Source organism: Sus scrofa, chromosome 14, assembly GCF_000003025.6.
Source record: "Sus scrofa isolate TJ Tabasco breed Duroc chromosome 14, Sscrofa11.1, whole genome shotgun sequence".
Classification (NCBI taxonomy): domain Eukaryota; kingdom Metazoa; phylum Chordata; class Mammalia; order Artiodactyla; family Suidae; genus Sus; species Sus scrofa.
The window spans coordinates 133,230,871-133,251,524 of NC_010456.5; the positions used below are offsets into that span (position 1 = coordinate 133,230,871).

At 49.4% G+C, this 20,654-nt stretch overlaps 1 protein-coding gene across 4 annotated transcripts in view; it reads right to left on the reverse strand.

The window, feature by feature from the left end:
• CPXM2 (carboxypeptidase X, M14 family member 2) overlaps positions 15,651 to 20,654 on the reverse strand; it is a 129,858-nt gene continuing 124,854 nt past the window's right edge. For 3 of the 4 annotated variants that reach the window (XM_021073606.1, XM_013983826.2, XM_013983827.2), the window contains one exon: positions 16,033 to 16,999. In XM_021073606.1, coding sequence (XP_020929265.1) covers positions 16,746 to 16,999 — 254 coding nt within the window. In that variant the 3' untranslated portion in view covers positions 16,033 to 16,745. Of the gene's footprint in view, positions 17,000 to 20,654 lie in introns of all 4 variants that reach the window. The other variant, XM_021073605.1, reaches the window with a different exon arrangement.

Below are 20,654 nucleotides of genomic sequence, written 5' to 3' on the forward strand. Positions count from 1 at the left end.
ATTCCATTTTCTTGATAAACTGAAAATGGTCAGATACATTACTGACCGTTCCCAGGCCTCACTTCCCCCTCAGTAAAGTGGAAATAATTACACACATCTTCCCATCTCACTGCTGTGCTGGGGGACAGCGCTGGGCAAGCCGATGCCCAAGAAATGCTTACAAAGAGACCAGATTTGCCAAAAGTAGGTTTGCAATTCAATCCTAAAGCTTGTCCTGCAGTTTCTGCTTTCTTTTTTAAAAAAGCCTATTTATCTTCCTTTCTTAAGAACAAAAGACATTTTCCACCCCTTTTATGAAAAGGAAGGTTTTTAACGTCAGAAGCCGTCCTCTGACAGGGTCCCATTGCTTCTCAGCAAGCAGCAGGGCTCCTTCTCTGTTGTATTTCTTGGATATTGTACGTGTGGCCTCTGATGAGTTCTCTGTGGGCCAGGAGCACCTGCAGGACTCTGCTCAAAACAAACTCCAGCACCAAGACCTGGCCTGATCTTGCTTTGCTTTCCTTTTTGCCATCATCGGCCTCTTCTCACCTGGCTGTTTACCACTCTCCAAGGTGAGATCTTTTTCTAGCTCCTCAAACACAACACACCTTGTGTGTCTGTGTCGTTGCCGACTGTCCCCTCTGCCGGGAGAGGCCTGCTTTTCCTCCCCCGGCCTGGTCTGTCCGGTGAACTGGGTCACCTTCCCCACCCAGCGGAGGGTCACCTTTCCCACCCTACACCAACCAAGGTCATCACAGACCACCAACCTGCCTCTGGAACTGCCACCCCGTACATTGGCCTGTCTCTCCTTCCACCCGTGTTCCAAGCACGAGATTGGGGTCCCACTGCCTATCAGGATGGGACCACAGCAGACACCCCATAAAGGCTTTTAACAACAAAGTGTTACGGTCCCCGTCTCACTGTAGTGAAGCATTGGAACGGCGGACACTTTACAAATTTATTAAAGTGAAAGTACATTTTCAGAGAGGGAGAGAGGACTCAGGTGCATGCAGGTTAAAAAAAGAAGGTCTGGAGTTCCCGTCGTGGCTCAGCAGTTAACAGACCTGACTAGAATCCATGAAGGATGAGGGTTCAATCCCTGGCCTTGCTCAGTGGGTTAAGGATCCAGCCTTGCTGTGAGCTGTGGTGTAGGTTACAGACGCAGCTCAGATCCTTCGTTGCCGTGGCTGTGGTGTAGGCTGGCTGCCGTAGCTCCGATTCGACTCCTATCCTGGGAACCTCCATATGCCATGGGTGCGGCCCTAAAAAGCAAAAAAATAAATAAATAAAAGGGGGCCCGACTCACTCTGCCATAGTCTTTATTCCCTACATGGGACCTGAGTGGGGACCCAGTTTGACCTTCTGCTTGGTCTTGGGTGGGAGACCTTATTTGCATGGGGAGCAGGTGATCTGGTGGCCGGGCGAGGAATGGGCAACACTCCTTCTCTAGCAGAGAGTGAGCAGCCCAGGCTGGTCAAGGTGGGGGAAGGGGCATTACAATGAGACATGGCCAGAGGCTCTGGGGTTTCATCTCCTTGAAGGGGGCTGGAAGCCTTTAACAAAAGCCTCTTGGTTTGGGTTTTTTTTTTTTTTTTGTCTTTTTAGGGCCGCACCCAGGGCATATGGAGGTTCCCAGGCTAGAGGTCTAATCAGAGCTGTAGCTGCCAGCCTACGCCACAGACACAGCAATGCCAGATCCGAGCCACATCTGTGACCTACACCACAGCTCATGGCAACGCCAGATCCTTAACTCACTGAGTGAGGCCAGGGATCGAGCCCGAAACCTCATGGTTCCTAGTTGGATTTGTTTCCACTGCGCCACAACGGGAATCCCCACAAAAGCCTCTCTTATGACAAAGCTTCATATCAAGGGAACCCACAGTAGACTGCTTAGGGCAGGATATGAAATTTCCTTCCTGGAAGAAGGTCAGGTGCTCTCACGTGGCCATTGGATGGTTGGGTCCCATCTCTGCTAGGAGGCCTTTATATCTTAACGGTAAAGGATCCCAGGAGACGGGGTAAGTACTTTGATCTCACCCCATTAGAAGCCTACCCCAAGTGTTCTCTCTCTCAGATCCCCCTGGGCCAGCACTTGATTGGCCAGAACCTATAGCAATCATTGATCTGTGTTGTCCTACCGGATGGGGTCATGAGACACCAAGGCAGGAATGAAACCCAACAGCACCCTGTGGGGCTCCTGGGCACACAAATCTTTCTGTGTCCCCCATTTCTTGTTTTTAGGAAACACACTTCAGGCTCCATGACCTTCCCTGAGGTCCAAAGGGCAGGTTCAAACAGTTGCTCATCAGGGAAGGGAGGGGATGCAGAGACCTGGGAGGAGCAATCAAGAGACAATAGTGCAGCCTCAGGCTGGGTCCCGGTCCCTCCTTGAGGAATATACAGAACAATATCTTTGAGTTCTTCTGTGGAACCTAACCCCCCCACCCCCACCCCCGCCAAAAAATGGAAGACGTTAATGAAGCATTTTTTGTTGGGCCATCAGACCATTGAACACCAGCTTTGAAAACAATGCAAGCTTGACTCTACCCTGATCCTTATCTGTGGCCCTATGTTTCACTCCCCAAAACAATAAAACCACCTCTCAATCTCTCCTGGGGGAGGGGGGACAGTCTTTAAAGCATTAGCCTGCTGTGACCCTCCTTTGCCTGGCAAAGCAATAGAGTTATTTTTTTTCTCCTTTGCCCAAAACTCTGTCTCCGGGTTTCTATTCGGCACCGGAGAGCAGAGGCCACTTTCTGGCAATAGGAACCCTTGTTCTTTCTCCCTCCTGAGCCCCTACTTAGACCTAAGCAGGCCTAGCACTTGTATTTCCTCGTCATTGTGCAGGGAGTGAGTCCTTGAGAAATTTCTGGGTCCATCACTGCCATTGGGGGTGAGGAAGGGCTTGGCGTGTGACCAGAGAAGCCTCCACTGGCTTTGCTCTTTTTAAAGTGGCCTTGACCACTGCTCCACCATCATTTTTCTTGCATGGAGCTTCTTGGAGCCTCTAGGGAGTGGAGAGAGGAGGTCAACAGGGAAGGATCTGGGCATTTCCTGTACCTCTGGACTCAGTGTCCTCCAAAGCACCAGCTTCCCATCTTGATCCCAAATGACCTCTGTTGGCATAGATAACACTGGGTGTCAGCACAACAGGAGCAGACTCCAAACTAGAAAGTGGCCCTAAGACCCAGACCAAGGGCTCCATGTGGAGGAAGCCAGGCGGTTGGCAGCAGAATGGAGGGTTGCTCTGATCTGAATCAAGAGTCCATATATGATTGCCCAAAGGCTATAAATCCCAAACAAACAGCCCCAAGAGCCAAGCAGACACATCTTGTCTTAAAAGAGTACAGGGTAGGGAAGGGGCTGGTACAGCTTCCCCCTGCACAGCCCTTGTTCGTGGTCTAACCTCACTTCCTCATTTGCATAATGGAGCTGATAAGAACTTCCGGGCCAGCCCCCGGGGTTGCTGGGAGGTACAAATAAAATACTGACTGTACAAGTCTTCATAAACTATAAAGTGCCATGTAAATGAAAAAAAAAATTTTTATCCAGTATTCCTAAAAAAACCAGAAAAACAAAAAAACAAACTAATACAATCAATTCCTAGGACGTGACTTTAATAAAGCAAAAGGGTTCCTCATTTCCTGCGAGGGTGTTCCCTTCGAGTCAGTCCCAGGCAGGATGCTTTTGTTTCGCCGTCTCCTTTCAGATCACTAAAGGGACCCTGTGTGATCATTGCCCCTGGCCCATTATGCAGGGGAGGACACTGAGTGTGAGCAAGGTCATGTGACCTGCTTGGAGTCACAAGGCAGCGAGTGACAGAGTCTGAAATCAAATCTGCTTCTCTCTCCTTCCAGTGCCTGAGCCTCTTCTGCAAAAGCAGTGATGAGATGACCACCCACAGGAAAACAAGCAGGGGCTAGCAATTCTGAGCTGGCTCTAGTGGGGAGTCAGCCTCTAGCTCTTACATTTTGGCAGAGATTCAAAGGCAGGCAGAGGAGCTGAAAGCTTACTACCGGGAAAAGGGAAGGCTTCAGGTGTGATCCTGATGGGAGGCTATTGGCCATGGGAGGCTGGAGGTGGACTAATTAGAAGTCGAGCATCATGTGTGATTGGTTAGGGGGCATATAGGACTGTCTCTGGTGAGTCCTAACTTGGAAGCAGAGACAGAAATTAGGGAGGGCTATTGATCAAGCCCTGGCCCTTTGGGGTCGACTGTTATAGGAGCTATTGTTTGGCTTCCTGAACTATTACAAGAGCCAGCAGTCTGACTTCCTGTAAGCCTGATTTACAGGTGGCAGGCTGTTCTCCTGGGCTGGTTCCTGCAGATTATGGGTCAGAATCCTCTTTTTCTCTATGTTCTGGCCGCCGTCTACCTGCATATCCAGTTTCTCTTGCCTCTCTACCACCTGACCCAAAACCCAACCCTTCACAGCAGACTACATCTCTTTCCTAGGTATTTAGGAGAACACAGACAATTTATCCCTAATGAAGGAACCTATCAAGGAGTTCCTGTCGTGGCTCCGCAGAAGTAAATCCGACCAGCATCTGAGAGGACAGAGGCTCAGTGGGTTAGGGACCCGGCGTTACCGTGAACTGTGCTGTAGGTCACAGATGTGGCTCAGATCTTACATGGCTGTGGCTGTGGTGTAGGCCAACAGCTATAGCTCTGATGTGACCCCTCGCCTGGGAACCGCCATACGCTACGGGTGTGGCCCTGTGAGAAGTAACATAATGTCTCTTCTATCAAAGGAAATCTTGGTGACTCCATTTTGCTGAAAGGCCTTCCTGTGCCCCCACCCTCCCCTTTCCCTCTTCTCCCAGTAACAATGTGTTTCAAATTAGCCAATGGGGAAGAGTGTGTGCCCTGACCTGACCCATGGGAAGGGGACAGGTACATCACCTGCGTTAGGGATCAATAGGGGAGGGTCCTTTGATCGGGTGCACACTTTTTGGAGGGTCCGCACCCTTCTGCAGAAGTAAAGAGCCTTGTCGAGATTTCTCCTTGTCCATGTGTCTCACTTTCTGACACTGACGACCCAAGCCAGAGTTATTGTAATTTCCAACAGCCCTAAAAAAAAAAAGACTAACTAACTAACTAAATAAAAATGAAGTAACCTAACATGAAGCGAATATCCTTGGATGCTCCTTACCTTTCTGTTAACCAAAAGAAGTATCTTGAAAAGTTCTTTTTTTTTTTTTTTTTTTTTTTTTTTAAAGGGAATTTATTTATTTATTTATTTATTGTCTTTTTGCTATTTCTTGGGCCGCTCCCGCGGCATATGGAGGTTCCCAGGCTAGGGGTTGAATCGGAGCTGTAGCCACCGGCCTACGCCAGAGCCACAGCAACGCGGGATCCGAGCCGCGTCTGCAACCTACACCACAGCTCACGGCAACGCCGGATCGTTAACCCACTGAGCAAGGGCAGGGACCGAACCCGCAACCTCATGGTTCCTAGTCGGATTCGTTAACCACTGCGCCACAACGGGAACTCCGAAAAGTTCTTTATTTGTTGATCAGCTGGAAGGTGCGAAGCAAAGTTTTTGAAATAGTATGTGTCTACTTTCTGCAGAGCCAAAAAATATCTGGTTTCACTGTTATGGAGTCACCGTGCTGAAAGTTCCCACCCAAAAGTGTGAACACAGCAGTGTCCGTGGCTCCCTCCACATCAGTGCACCGAAGCCTTTGCACCCTCCAGAATCCTTAACAAGGCTGCTGAGTTAGGAGGTGGTGACCAGCGACAGCTTGAGAAGCGTTAGAAATAGCAGCCGATTTAGTGAGGTTGTCCACAAAGGACCTCAGTGCATAATGGAACATCTGAAATCTGGAGCTGAAAATACCCCGGCCACACAGTTATTCTTTTTAGGGTTATTCTTTTTAGTCACCGTTTAGCATTTTGGCTTTTGGTTTCTAACGTTTCCAGGCAGACTAAATTAGAAAAAATACATGCAAAATGTTCCTGAGTTCAGGATGGGCTGAGGGGTTGGAGAAGATTTTTGCATCAGAGAGACCTGAATTCGAGCCTTGCCTCAGTTAGGATAAAGCTCTGTGGCATAGAACCCAAAACCCTCCAATAGCAGAGGCTGAAATGAGGTAGGTTGGAAATGTCCAGAGGAAGACAGCTAGGACCTGATATATTGGCACTTGGTAACTCCAGGCCCCAGGCTCTGCCTTCCTCAATGTTTGGTTTCCATCTTCTAGGTTGGTATCAAAGATGGCTGCTGGGGTGCCAGCCTTCGTGTCGCTGTTCCAAGTTGACAGAAGGAAGAAGGAGAAAGAACAAAAAGCCGGGCCCTCCTTTGAATCTCACTTCCTGGAATTCTCATTTACATCTCATCACCCAGAGCTTATAAACATGGAGTCATCCCTACCCACAAGGAAAATTTATTTTTTAAATTTTTTTTTTAGGGCTGCACCTGTGGCATATGGAAGTTCCCAGGCTAGGGTAGAGTTGGCGTTGCAGCTTCCAGCCTATGCCACAGCCACAGCAATGTCAGATCTGACCCCCATGTGTGACCCATGCCACAGCTTATGGCAATGCCAGATCCTTAACCCACTGAGTGAGGCCAGGGATCAAACCCGCATCCTCATGGATACTAGTTGGGTTTATAACCCGATGAGCCACAACCGGAAACTCCTAAATTGCATTAATTAGTGGAATATCATTGAATGCCTAGATCATTTCTAAGTAAGATGAATGTTGAAAAGATTACTATGCATAGTTTTGAATCTATAGGCATTTGCTTCTTAACTTTATATTCATTGGGCCATATTAATGAATGTGCACATTTTTTGCTACTTTAAGAGAGTCTTTAAGGGAGGTACATAGTTATAGAAAGATGTTATGTCAATTCATGAGCTCTCCTAGTTGCTGAAATGCTGGTGTGACACGGTTCTCAATTAGCCATCCCACAGTTTACTGGATGAAAGAGAAGTTATTTTGGTTAAAAATTATAATTGAAAATAAAAGCTATTAGAAAATAAAAAATTATAATTGATACCATCGGTTAAGACTATACTGGAGGTAACAGTGATAGGGAAATAGAGTTACGGAATGCTCCTATTTGTCAAAGAAAACAGTAAATTTTCCCTAAAGCTACATTTCTTGATTTCTTTCTTTGTTTCCAGGTATCTTTATTCTCATAAAAGTGACAGAGGATCCCCCAAAGCTTTTTTTTCTTGGTCTTTTTTAAGGCCACACCCACAGCATATGGAGATTCTCAGGATAGGGGTCAAATTGGAGCTGTAGCTGCCAGCCTGCCCCACAGCCACAGCAACACCAGATCCGAGCCGCGCCTGTGACCTACGCCACAGCTCATGGTAACGCAGATCCTTAACCCACTGAGCGAGGCCAGGGATCGAACCCACATCTTCTTGGATACAAGCTGGGTTCATTAACCACTGAACCATGATGGGAACTCCCACCCAAAGCTTTTGATCTTAGAGTTATAACTATCCATCTTTTTTGAATTGGAAATTGAGAATTTTTTAAAAATTTATTTTATTGAAGTATAATTGATTTATAATGTATTAACTGCTTCTGTACAGCAAAGTGACTCAGTTATATATATATATATATATGTATATATATATATACACACACACATTTTTTTTTAATTTTCTTTTCCATTATGGTTTATCACAAGATATTGAATATACTTTCCTGTGCTACACAGTAGGACCTTGTTGTTTAGCCATTCTGTATGTAATTTCTGTATATAATAGTTTGCATCTGCTGAGACCAAACTCCCCATCCATCCTTCCCCAGCGCTCTTGGCAACCGCAGGTCTGTTCTCCATGTCTGTAGGTCTGAAACGGAGTATTTTTTAAATGCTTATTTATGAATACATTTGAAGAGAACAGTGAAAGCATTGCAGGTTAATAATATCTTCATGCCATTATTAAAAAAGTATTTTCTTCATAGGCCCCCGAAGATACCTGGCCTCAAGTAAGGTGTCCGTTTATTCCAGAACAGGAGCTAATGAAGGATACACTTAAAAAGTGAATTTTATTTGCCTTGATTTTTAATAGCTCAATTCAGAAACTCTTACTGAGTCTCCTACTTTGAATGGCTCTAGAGTTGTTTGCATGGATTTAGTAGGAACTGGGTCTCCTTTTTAATAGGATATAATTGGAAAAATTACTAACGCGACCAAAGTCTTGCCTGGAAAGTCAGATTTGAAAATGATGCTTATTTAATCTTATATGACTGCCGAGACCAGCTCAGCAGGATGGGGCTGAAGAACCAGTGCTGTGAAACTTAAGGAAAAAAGTTAACATAAAACAAGACACACAGACATTTATCTTAAGTACAGGTGGTAACCCGGGGACTCAAGGTCTCAGGGACCAAGAGCACTGCCTTAAGAAACCACACTGTCTAGATACTCATGTTGCAACAGAACAAAGGGTGGGGGGAAAAATATAATTGTAATGTATACATGTAAGGATAACTTGATCTCCTTGCTGTACAGTGGGAAAATTAAAAAAAAAAAAAAGAAAAGAAACCAACTGCTTTTATTGTGTTGTTTAGGATTATGTCACGTGCGAAGGGGATTGTAGGTGCAGGATATAGGTTTTTTTAAGTTATTTTAAATAAGTCACATAGCCGGTTGCTGATTAAGCTTTTACTCTGACCTTTAGGCATTGAACAATCATTAGCATTTGAGGAAGCTTGGCGTCAGCTATCTATGCACAGCACCTAGAGAATCACCATTGTGCATCTGCAGAAGGCGTGCCTATCTACAGCAACCCTGCGTGCCTAGGTTTGCACCTTGGTTCTTCTTTGCTAATGCATATCCAGCTAACGACCCCTCATAAACCCCTGGGGCTGTGGGGCTCCTCTTTTATTCTTAAGAGGACATATCATGCTGTGCAAATGGAGTGCCAATCTGTACAGGTCTGGTGTGCCTAGACCAATGCATTAAGTCCTCATTCAGCTGACCCTATGAATAACTTATGCCTTTGTTCTTAAGCTTAAGTCATTCACCGTCACTGCGACTATTTTTCAAGCAGGAAGATGGGGTAAAGTAAAGCAGGACAAGATAAGAGTTTTCAGCAAAGAGGCTAAGAAAATACTGTAGAAACACATCTCGTGACATATGACCCTGTCTTTTTAAGAGTGCTCTGTTGAATACAGTCCATACCATACAATTTACTCTTTTAAAGTGTATAATTCAGGGGTTTTGCAGAGATGGGCAGCCATCGCCACAATCAGTTTTAGGAGATGTTCATTACCCCCAAAGGAACGCCATACCCCTCTGCCCAACCTCCCATGCCCCCAGCTCTAGGCAACCCCCAATCTACTTTCTGTCTCTATGGACTTGCCTGTTCCAGACAGTTCATGTAAATGGAGTCATACCCTATGTGGTCTTCGGTGACTTTTTGCACTCGGCTTGATGTTTTCCAAGTTCGCCCGTGCTGTAGCGTGGATCAGTATTTCATTCCTTCTTATGGCTGAATAACATTCCATTGAAAGGCGAGATCACATCGCACTCCCCCACTTAGCAGGTGATGGACATTTGGTTCGTCCCCGCTTTTTGGTTACGATGACTAATCCTGCCAGGAACATTCCGGCACAAGTTTTATGCAGACATGTTTTCATTTCTCTTGAGTATTTACCTAGGAGTAGAATGGTCTGATCATACAGTCACTCCGTGTGTAACATTTTGAGAAACTGCCAGACTCTCTTCTAACGTGGCTGCACTTTTCTCTAAAAATAGTCTATTTTTGTTTCTGGATCTTTTTGATGCCGAAAGTTCCAAACATTTTCAGTACATTAACATTCATTGAATCTCCAATGACAATTCTAAGAGGCGGAGATTACTAAACCTTTTTTTTGGCCATGATTTGCAGTGGCTTGAGGTGGGATCTCAGTTCCCAGACCAGGGATTGAACCCAAGCTGCAGTGGTGAAAACACTGAATCCTAGCCACTAGACCACCAGGGAACTCCTTAAGCCCATTTTAGAGATGGGAACTCTCAGAGAGACAGGACAATTTACTCAGCATCACTCAGATGATAAGGGTAGTGGGAAAAAACTTAAGCCCCTCCCCACAAAGCTCCACCCCTTTCCTCTCGATCCCCCTGCCCCCCACCCCACTGCCCTACCCCCCGCCCCCCCATGGGTGCAGTGAGTGGCTGACTCTTTCCTTCCTCCCTCCACGGGCCTGGGGGTGCAATGGAAACTTTCTCTAGGGGGTCAAAGCTCTCATCTTCTTCCTGCCCTGAAGAATCCCCCGGCTCCAATGCAGTGCGTTCTGTATGAATCTGCTGAAGGCATAAGAACAGCTCCTACTGTCCCAGATTCTCTGCACTCCCCAGAGCTGGACAGAGACAACATCCAAAAGAGAGTGGCCTTTGCTGAGCCCCCTTGGCCCCTCTGGAGAGCCTGGAAGCTGGAGCTCATGCCTAGAGAGAAGGAGGGGCAAGGCAGAGTCAGACAGGAAGCTGTGAGAAGCAGTGAACATTCATTAAAAGCCAGCGTGGTATCGTAAGTATTCTCCAGGGGAGACCTGCCTCCGTAGCTCTGGAGTTGTCGGTCTCTTGGACTTAGCTCTTTCCTCAGCGCTCAGCTAATGCACGATTCAAGAGCAAAGGAAGAAGTAGGTCAAAATGGCTGCTTCCATCACAGTGATTAACTTAAAAAATCCAAGTAGTTGGTGTGGCTACGCTTATCTTTGCACGCACCCTAAGCCTCTGTCTCCTCGTTTGAAAAATAGGAATATTGATAATTACCTCTATGTGCACCTGTGAAAATGGAAAATCATCTGCACTGTGCTGGGAACTCAGTAGCCGAAGAAAAATATTTAGCTTCTTCTCTGCCTCTTAGTGCTTGCAGTGTGCCAGGTGCCAGCCCAAATGCCCCCAACCCAGATCCTCACGACATCCACGTGACATAAAGCTCTGTTTTGATACCCACTCTGCAGATGAGAAGCCTGAGTCACAGAAGTTATATAATTGACCCAAGCTTGTGCAGGGAGGAAAAGGCAGGGCTGGGACCACCATGCAGATCTCCTGGCTCCAAGGATGAGATTCTCAATTACTTGGCTCTAAAATGCCCCAGAGGTGAGTGAGAGAGGCTGGAAGAAGACTCCAGAAAGAGGTCCTCCCACAGATGGTGACAAATGGACCGGGTGTGGACAGAGTCCATTGAGAAAGGCACTAATGAGCCCCCTGCTCCAGCGGGGGTGCTCTCCTGACAGATGAGATAACGAGAAATGCCTGCACGATGCTGACCTCGGAGAGCTGACCAGGCTGTGAAGGACACCGCACTGCATCTCTGATGAGCATCGTTATCTGAAAATCCAAATGGGGCCGAGAGTCAGGGCAGCACCCAGCTGTTAGGTTGTCTGAAATGGACAGGAAGCTATGACAGCAAAAAAAAAAAAGCATCCAATAAAGGCCCAATAGCTTCTTTGGGGTTTTATTCTACATTCCGGCAGCGCCTCACTAATGTTTCTCCAGACAAGTTGATCTAATGAGGGTTCCTACCTTTTGTCCTCTGATTTCCGAAATTCCCCTGTGACTCCCAAGGCTTCCATCGCTGCCTGGGGCACAATCTGCTTCTAAGAAAGTTAGGCCAAGAGGCACAGACCACAGGGCTGCTCCAGGACCTAATGACAGAGTGCAGGGAGGGCAGTAGAAAGAGCCTTGCTCTGAGAATCCTGCCTCTGCCACGGACTGAGACACTGCCTGGGATTCTTTGTTCCTCTCCCTGGGCCTCAGTATTTCCATCTCTAAACTCAGGGGATTGGACTAGTTCAAGGACAGAAACATGAGGTACCACGGCTGTCACCCCCTTCCCATACCCATCGCAGACATAGCTAATCAATGGCAGCATTCTTTCCCACCGAGCCAGGACTCTGCCTCAGACTCTTTCTTAACACAGGGTCCCAAGCAATTACTCCCAATAAATCAGAATTGGCCTGCAAGAGGAATCCTGGTTTCCATCCTTGGACGCCTTGATCTTGAGATGCCCCCAACTGTCATTCTCCCATGTACACACCAGAAGGCCCCGGAAGACTATTCCGTGGGCTCCAGCTCTCTAATTTCTTTATTCTAATTTTCCCTGGAGTCCCTGTGCCTGGGCTGGGAACCTGAAGCTGTGTTTATGCGGCAGAGGATAGACAGACAGAAGGAAGAACCCCCACAGCCTTGGGAGGGGGGGTCTGGGTGCCCAGAGCTCAGGGGCAGGATGGGGCTCTGGGCAGCCTGTCTGGCAGCTTTCTGGCTGGTCCTGCTGGGTGGAGATTTGTGGGTGGCGGCTATCCCATTACTCTGACTCCCCCACTGAGCATGGGGATGCCAACACGAAGTGGCAGAGGAATTTGAGCTTCTCTAGGCAGGGTGGTGACCCCCAGGGCCAGTGCTCAACCTGTAACCCTGGGTGCTTTTCCAGCCCAGCCACCCCAAATACCAAGTAACCACAATATCCTTTATACTATGTCATGATTTATAAATGAATGCCAACTGCAGTTTTAAAGTTGGCTTAACGTCTTTGTCACAGGAAGACTGAATGAATTGGGGGGTTTTCTGTGAAGGTCATAAAAACTGAGCTGTGATCCCTGGAGGACCCTGATTTGAGCCGCTCTTTAAATTCCCTTTAACCAAAACAAGATGACATTACATAAGGCACTGCTGGAGTTCCCTTGGGGTGCAGCCCGTTAAGGATCCTCCATTGTCACTGCAGCAGCTTGGGCAGCTGTTGTGTGGCACAGGTTCGATCCCCGGCCTGAGAGCTTTCACACGTCATGAGTGCAGAGCCACAAAAAGGGACAAGGCAGGGCTGCAGCGGCCACGGGGCCTTGAGCAGGAGAATAAGGATAAGGCGAAGGCGGAGTCCCTGACAGAAGCAGACATTTTGTGTTGGTTTTACCCTAAAGAATGATGTCCAGATGGAAAGCAAAAGCTTCTCTAAATCCTTCAGGCGTGTCTCTGTTCAGGAAAGTACTAGGTCTATAAATGTGAAGACTCTTAAAGAGGGAAAAAGACACTCCATAAATTCAAGTGAACAGATTTTCAATGTCTCAAGTTGCATTTTCCTAACGTAGAGGGAATCTTATAAACAAAGCAGCACACGCGCAAGGCTAGTTCAATTCCACACGGATCTGTTGAGCACCCACTGTGAGGAGGAAGCCCAGCCAGCCTCGTGGGGCAGAGACCAAGTGGGACGTTGTTCTTGTCTTTGGGGAGCTTCCGGGTCGGCAGTGGAGACAGCCCAAGGTGAGACCTCTCCCAGTGGAAAGGGATGGGGGACCGTGGCCGAGAGGCCCCGAGGGCCCTACGGATCTGTCCCAGTGTCTCCACGTTGTGAACGGGAGGAGGGCTTCCCGCAGGAGGTGGCATTTGAGAAAGACCTTGAGAAAAGTGGGACAGTTTTCTGCTGTGGGGAGACACGGCAGGTGCAGAGGCCCAAGGCCACCCCAGGGAAGATCCAGACGGGCTAATTCTGAGAAGCTGGGGCGAGCCCGGTCGGAGAGACACCCCAGGAGGTAGGTGTGGGAGGTGGTCTGGCCTGAAGGCCCAGCGAGGAGAAGCTGCTCTTTTACTCTGGAGCCAATGGAGAGCCCACTGAAGGGGCTGAGGGGAGGAGTTGCTCCAACAGAGCAGTGTTTGGCATCCAGAATGTCACTTCTGCACCGGAAACCAGGGGACGCCACACCCAGACAGGCCTTCACAGTCCAAGCCCACCAGCTTCCGTTGCAGAAGCAGCCAAGATACCCGAAAGGCTGCCCTGCCCGGGACCACAGGCCACAGCAGCGCCAGCGCTGGAAGCCCCAGCCCCAGCCAGCAAGCCCAGGACACCTGTCAACAGGCTAAGCCTTAAGACAGGGCTTGCGGAGGCTGAGAACTGCTGCACACACAGCACACGGAGCCCCGAAGCCCCACGGGTTGCCCAGCTGGATGCTGGCAGTGGGATGATCATCTTGGTGCCAATGCGGGGACCTGGCTTCCTGGCAGGACATGGCAGGGGCCTGGCATTCCAGCCTGCGGTGCACTGGGGATGGTTACCCCTTCTGAACTGCAGAGCTGGGTGACCGTTTCGAGGGCTTCATGTTGTTGCCTGCCATGTCTCATGCTGCAAGGGGAAGGTTCTCCTGCACTGGGCTTGTTGGAGAGCTCTATGGCTAACAGCTGTATAACCGGTAAAAGTTAAATTTAAACTCATTAAAATTATACAACTAGAAGGGCTGTTCCCAAGTTGCACAGGCCACTTTTCAAGTGCTCCATGGCCACATGTGTTACACACCAGAATCAAACATCTTCATTGCTGGAGCTCCCATTGTTTTTTTGTTTTTGTTTTTGTCTTTTCGCCTTTTCCAGGGCTGCTCCCGCGGCATATGGAGGTTCCCAGGCTAGGGGTCTAATCACAGCTGTAGCCGCCGGCCTACGCCAGAGCCACAGCAACGCGGGATCCGAGCCGTGTCTACAACCTATACCACAGCTCTCGGCAACGCCGGATCGTTCACCCACTGAGCAAGGGCAGGGATCGAACCCGCAACCTCATGGTTCCTAGTCAGATTCGTTAACCACTGAGCCATGACGGGAACTCCTGGAGCTCCCATTGTGGCTCAGCAAGTTAAGAACCCAACACAGTGTCCATGAGGATGCAGGTTTGATCCCTGGCCTTGCTCAGCAGGTTAAGGATCCAATGTTGCTGCAAGCTGAGGTGTAGGTTGCAGATGCGGCTCAGATCTGGTATTGTAGTGCCTGTGGCTGTGACATAGGCCTCGGCTGCAGCTCTGATTCAACCCTTAGCCTGGGAACTTCCATGTGCTGCAGGTGCAACAAAAAAAAAAAAAAAAAGAAAAGGAAAAAAGAAAAGAGTATTTCCATTGTTGCAGAAAGTCCTATTAGTTCTGATAGGTAGCAGGGGTCAGCTAACTATGCCCCCTGGATGTGGGGGCCAATTCCAGCCACCACATGTTTTTATAACTAATGTCCTGGAACACAGCCTTGCTCACTGGTGTATCTACAGTGTGAGTCTGCTCTTGTGCTTCAAGAGTTAAGTACTCGTGACAGAGACTCAATGGCCTGCAAAGCCTATTATAAATATTATAAAAATATTTATAATCTGATCCCTTGTAAGAAAAGTTTGCCCATCTCTAGTGTAGATTGCCCCAAAGTGACATGAGGATTTTTTTTTCTTTCCTTTTTTGTCTTTTTAGGGCTGCACCCGTGGCCCATGGAGGTTCCCAAGCTGGGGGTCTAATTGGAGCTGGAGCTGCCAGCCTACACCACAGCCACAGCAACACGGGGATCCAAGCCGCATCTGTGACCTACACCACAGCTTGCGGCAACGCTGGATCCTGAACCCACTGAGCGAGGCCACGGATCGAACCCGAAACCTCCTGGCTCCGAGTCTGATTCGTTTCCGCTGCGCCACAGCAGGAACTCCGACATGAGGATATTTCTGGAAAGGTGCTCACTGGCGTCCCCAGGAGTTGCTAGTGGGTCCCAAGTGTCAGGATGATTTCACCCCAGCACAGGCTCCTCCAGGAAGGAGGCGGGAGACAGAGAGCTGGCAGCACCCCTGCAGAGCTTGAACGGCAGAGGGTGGGGGGAGTTTGTCCCTTCTCGAGCAGGCGGGGGCTTCTCCAGGGTGACTGAGGGGGTGGGGTGTGGCCTTTGGGTGGCCGCGAGTCTACCCAGGACAACCACACTCTAGAAGCATCTTGCCATTTGCTTTCTTTATTTTTCTATTCTGCCCAGGTCAGTGAGGCAGCGACACTAAGAAAAAGTGAGACAAATTGTTCTCTGGCACGGCGATGCACTAACCCCTTCCACATGGATGCTCAGAGGTCGTTCTAAGAGCTTTTCATCAAACTGAGTTGAATCTGGAGGGTCTGGCAGCCCACACACCAAAAATCACTCCCAGAGTGATGTCAGGCCAGCTTCGGATGCCTGTTTCCAGGAAAGGGGAGCTCTACTGAACAGGCAGCTTTGTAGGTCAGTGCCCTTCCAGCTCTTTCCAAGTCCCAGCAGGTCAAAAAGGAGAGCCAGGTGAAGGGATCTGGTTCCTTAGGCAGGCTGGCCCCTCCTGCTCTCCCCACCCAGGGAGCCCCCCAGAACTACGGCAGCACAGGAAGGTTGGGGGGTTCCCTGCGAACCCCACTGCAGGCCATGAGCCCCAGTGCACGCCTGCTGCCTGCACTCACTCTTGAATTATTTCAGCCTTTGTCTCCTTTCATGAGCAGGATCCTTTGTTGAAAGGGAAGCTAAGCCGATTCAAGAGGCTCACTGATGCTCACTTGGTAACGTCTCTATTGTCAACAGAGATAGGATTTATTTGCAGCAGCTTAGAATGTCCTGGGGCCAGAGAGGGTGGATTCTCTTAGAATACCCAGGAGCCTCTGGAGAGGAGCCTTTTGAAGGGTCATATTTGGGATGGCAGAACCCTGGGAATGTTGCCTTTCAGTCATGCAAATTGCAAATGCATGGGGAACTCTTGCTGTCACGCAAACAGGAGAAGCACCAGTTTCCCTTCCTGTGCAGCCAGGAAACCTTCAACAGGCAAGCTCCTCTCTTTCCCAGACTCCCAGGTTGACGTCCTGAATTTTCTCACTCTCTCGGCCCCACTAGCCTTCTTCTCCTGCTCCGCCCAAGAAACTACCCTAGACCTCCCCTTGGGACTAGCCTTGCAATGCACAGATTCTCCCAGGTCTTCTTGAATCACAGAGAAAACAACAAGGAGCGAGTCCTCTATGGAGCTACAGCCAGAGTGGTTTAATTTGCAGGGGTCCGGAACATGACTCAAGAGTTGCGAGGTCACCCACGCTGTCGTCTCTTCCGCCCCCGCAGCTTCTGCCGCCTGGCGGGCAGGCTGACAGGCTGCTTGCCGAACTTCTCCATGATCTCTCTGATTCGGGCCAGGTTGGTTTTGCTGAGTGTGAAGTCGCACCGCGTGGCCCCCATATCATAGCCGACCATGCAGTTCCGGGTAGACGAGGTGAAACCTTCTGCCTTGGCTGTGACCACATACTCACCAGGGTTCAGGAGGCGCCAGTAATCCCCATCACCGGCTGTGAAAAGAAAGCAGGGGAACTCAGAGCAGCTCTGTTCTAACACAGATACCACCAGCTCTGTTATTCCAAGACCTGTCTCCTGGCCAGAGACTGGCAGGCAGGCAGTGTGGAATTTGAGCTCCTGCAGATGCAAATTCTTAATGCATTTTGGAAGCCAGGATGTTTTCGTTTTTTGGAAGCCGCCTTAATGGTTTTAACAGGCAGGGGGTGGGGGGTAGGCTCCCCGCCGTGTTAATACACATGAGCAGAGATGGAGAAATGATGGCTCACATTCCTTTCTCGAGACAATACACACCATTCATGATGAACTTGAACTTCTAACCAGCATGCCCTTGCCACAGAATGCCATCTTGAAAAGCCATCTGTGCCTGGCTTCCCGGCTTCCCTTAGCAGGGAGATAAATATAAAATAGTAATTTAGGGGTGGGGCTCTTCACTTCTGAAAAAGAGAAGGAAAAGATGACAGAAGGCGAGGGCCCGACGACCTGGGAGGAGGCCCTGGGTCTGCACCTCCTTCCATGGTTGTCTATGAAGAAAGGGGGCTGCAGCAGCAGGTACACGTGGACCCAGCAGGCACCTAACCGGTCCCATGTCCATCCTGAGATCAAGGCTAGACCCTTGTTGCATAAGCGGGGTTCTAGGCTAAGGCCACTGCTCCCCCTATACCAGCTGAGAACACCTGGATCCCTGACATTAAAGAGGCTTCAAGACAGAAAAGGGGACAGCGACTCCCACGTGGCCCACAGAAGCTGGAGGCAGGCACCGATCCACCGACCCCTCCAAGCCCAGCTCTGATGCAGGCTGTACGGCGATCCCCTTTTTCTGTGTCCGTAACTGGATGCCCAGAGAGGTGTGACATCCTCCACAAGGCCACACAGCTAGTGATCAGCTGGGCTTCCAGCATCAGGATGGTTTTCTTTCTTATGACCATCTGTCCTGCACCATCGAAAGAGAAAGGGCAACGGAGAGGAAGAGCTATGTCGCCTGGGGAAGGCTTACTCATCTAAACAAGGCCCGAAGCCTTCTAAGGGTGGAGGAGAACTCTGGGACTGTGGGAATAAATAGCTCCTTCGTACACGGGTATAGCTCCCTTGTACATGTGCATGCAGCACGTTTCTTTCTTTCTTTCTTTTGCTTTTTAAATCATTTATTTATTTAGGGCTGCACCTGCGGCCTATGCAAGTTCCCAGGCCAGGTGTTGAATCAGAACTGCAGCCGCTGGCTTTTGCCACAGCCACAGCCACACCGGGTCTGAGCTGCATTTGTGACCGACACCACAGCTCACGTCAACGCCGGATCCTCAAAGCACTGAGTGAGGCAGGGATGGAATCCGCGTTCTCATGGCTACTAGTTGGGTTCCTAACCTGCTGAGCCACCACAGGAACTCCCGGAAGCGTCGTGTTTAAATTCATATCACAGTCTTCATTCATCTGAGATGCCCCACGCAATGCAGTGCACTCACGGGGGCACAAGGCGTCGTGACAAATGAGCCAGGCAGGCAGCTGTCCGCCACACGTTCACATGGCCTGCTACCTGGTGAACAGGCCTCACCGTGAGAGTCCTGTGCCCACAACACAGGCAGGCAGCACCCGGGATTTCTCAGCACCGTGCCCTGTGTCTTTGTGCAGTGAGAATGCCAATGATTACACACAGACAGACTGGATAAACACCACGGTCCTAGCGCAAAGCACAGGGAACTATATTCAATCTCCTGAAAGAAACCATAAGGAAAAGAATAGGGAAAAGTGTGTATCTGTGTAACCGAATCACATTGCTTTACAGCAGAAACTAACACAACCCTGTAAATCAACTACATGTTAATAAAACAAACTTTAAAAAAGAGGTATTGATCCCCCCCAAAAAAAAGCATGGTTCAGTTCTCAACTAAATAAAGATAAAGTGCCACTTTGTGGCTTTTCAGAAGCCCAAAGCCATGTACAGCCACTTTTGGTTTTTTTTTTCTCTTTTTCTTTTTATGGCTGCACCTGCAGCATGTGGAAGTTCCTGGGCCAGGGGTGGAATTGGAGCTGCAGCTGCCGGCCCATGCCACAGTCACAGCAACACTAGATCTGAGCTGCATCTGTGACCTACACCACAGCTCATGGCTGCACCAGATCCTTTACCCACTGAGGGAGGCCAGGGATTGAACCTGCACTCTCACAGAGACAACATCGGGTCCTTAACCCACTGAGCCGCAACGGGAACTCCAGCCTCCTCTGTCTTGCAATCAGATGGCCTGTGCCTCCTGGGGCAGGCACCCTCTGAGCCATCTCTCCAGACCCCCAGCTCCCTGGGCAAACCTGTGGGAGCCGCCCCTGCATGTTGCAGACCACGTGTCCCGAGTGTGAGTGGCCTCCCTGTACGGTCCTGGCCCTGGTAAAGCGGTGGGCTTCTTAAGGCCTGACACTTGGGGTGTGTCAGCACTATGACCTCCCTGAACGCCAGCTGGACGGAGGCAAGACCTCCATGGAAGCGCCCACCTCGAGGGCACGTGGAGGCCAGTTTGAAACACTCCAGAGAAAGGGCAGCCCAGGTTCTCACCAAGGGAGGTGCTCAGGGACCCAGAGGAAGGGAAGGAAACCTATAATAAATTGGGGGTTCCCATTGTGGCTCAGTGGCAACGAACCCGACTAGCATCCATAAGGACGCAGGTTCAATCCCTTGCCTCGCTCAGTGGTTAAGGATTTTGTGTTGCCATGGGTTGTGGTATAGGTTGCAGACACGGCTAGGATCAGGGGTGGCCGTGGCTGTGGTGTAAGCCAGCAGCTGTAGCTCCCATTCAAACCCTAGCCTGGGAACTTCCATATGCCGCAGGTGTGGCCCTAAAAAGACAAAAAAATAGAAGAAAGAAAAAGAAACCTATAATAAATAAATGCCTGTCAGCACTACTGATTCAAATTTATGTTTCTAAGAAGGCTCTGTAATTCTTTTTCTCTGCACAATGGCAAAGGCTCCCTCCCACCCCACCCCCACCGACCCGCCTTTGCTGTGCCAGCCGCCTTTCCATCACACCCTGGCGCCCTGTCAGGTGTGTGTTCAGGGCTGTGTGTTCTGTGGAGCTGCTGGGGGAGGTGGGCACCTCGCTGGCATCGCCTGTCACTATGGAGGGAAGGGACTACCTGGGCCTTAATGGATGGCCATTAGCAGGTCAGGTTCACGTCCCCCAAACAAAGGACAGTCACATGGCATTCTGAGCTCAGTGTTTGGCCAACCTATTTACATGTATTTTGAAAGCCTCTTTTCTGTGGAATTCCATTGACTACCCCTGTTTAGTTTATGCAAAATCCCTCCTGGAATAAAGCTTGTCAGATCACATAAGCCTCAGACGGAAATCCAGGCAAATTCGGAGCTTATGTTGAGCACGCAAGGACGCTGAAACCAACACAATACAGCACCATCCACGAAGCACAGATTCCTCACGGTGAGAACACACTGGGAATTAGTTACAGGAGGAGTGAGAGGGGAAGGGATGTGTTTCCCATTAGCTCATCAAAACTGTCTCTGCGATGACAGGGGCTTGAAATTCCAAGCTCATTAGGCAAAGCACTCTGTGCAGGCTTGTGGGGCCCGGGGGATGTTTTATCTCCTGCTCCCAGGAAAACTCTCATTTCCTCACATTGCGTACAAGGCACTAACAGCCCAAGGAATGTTCC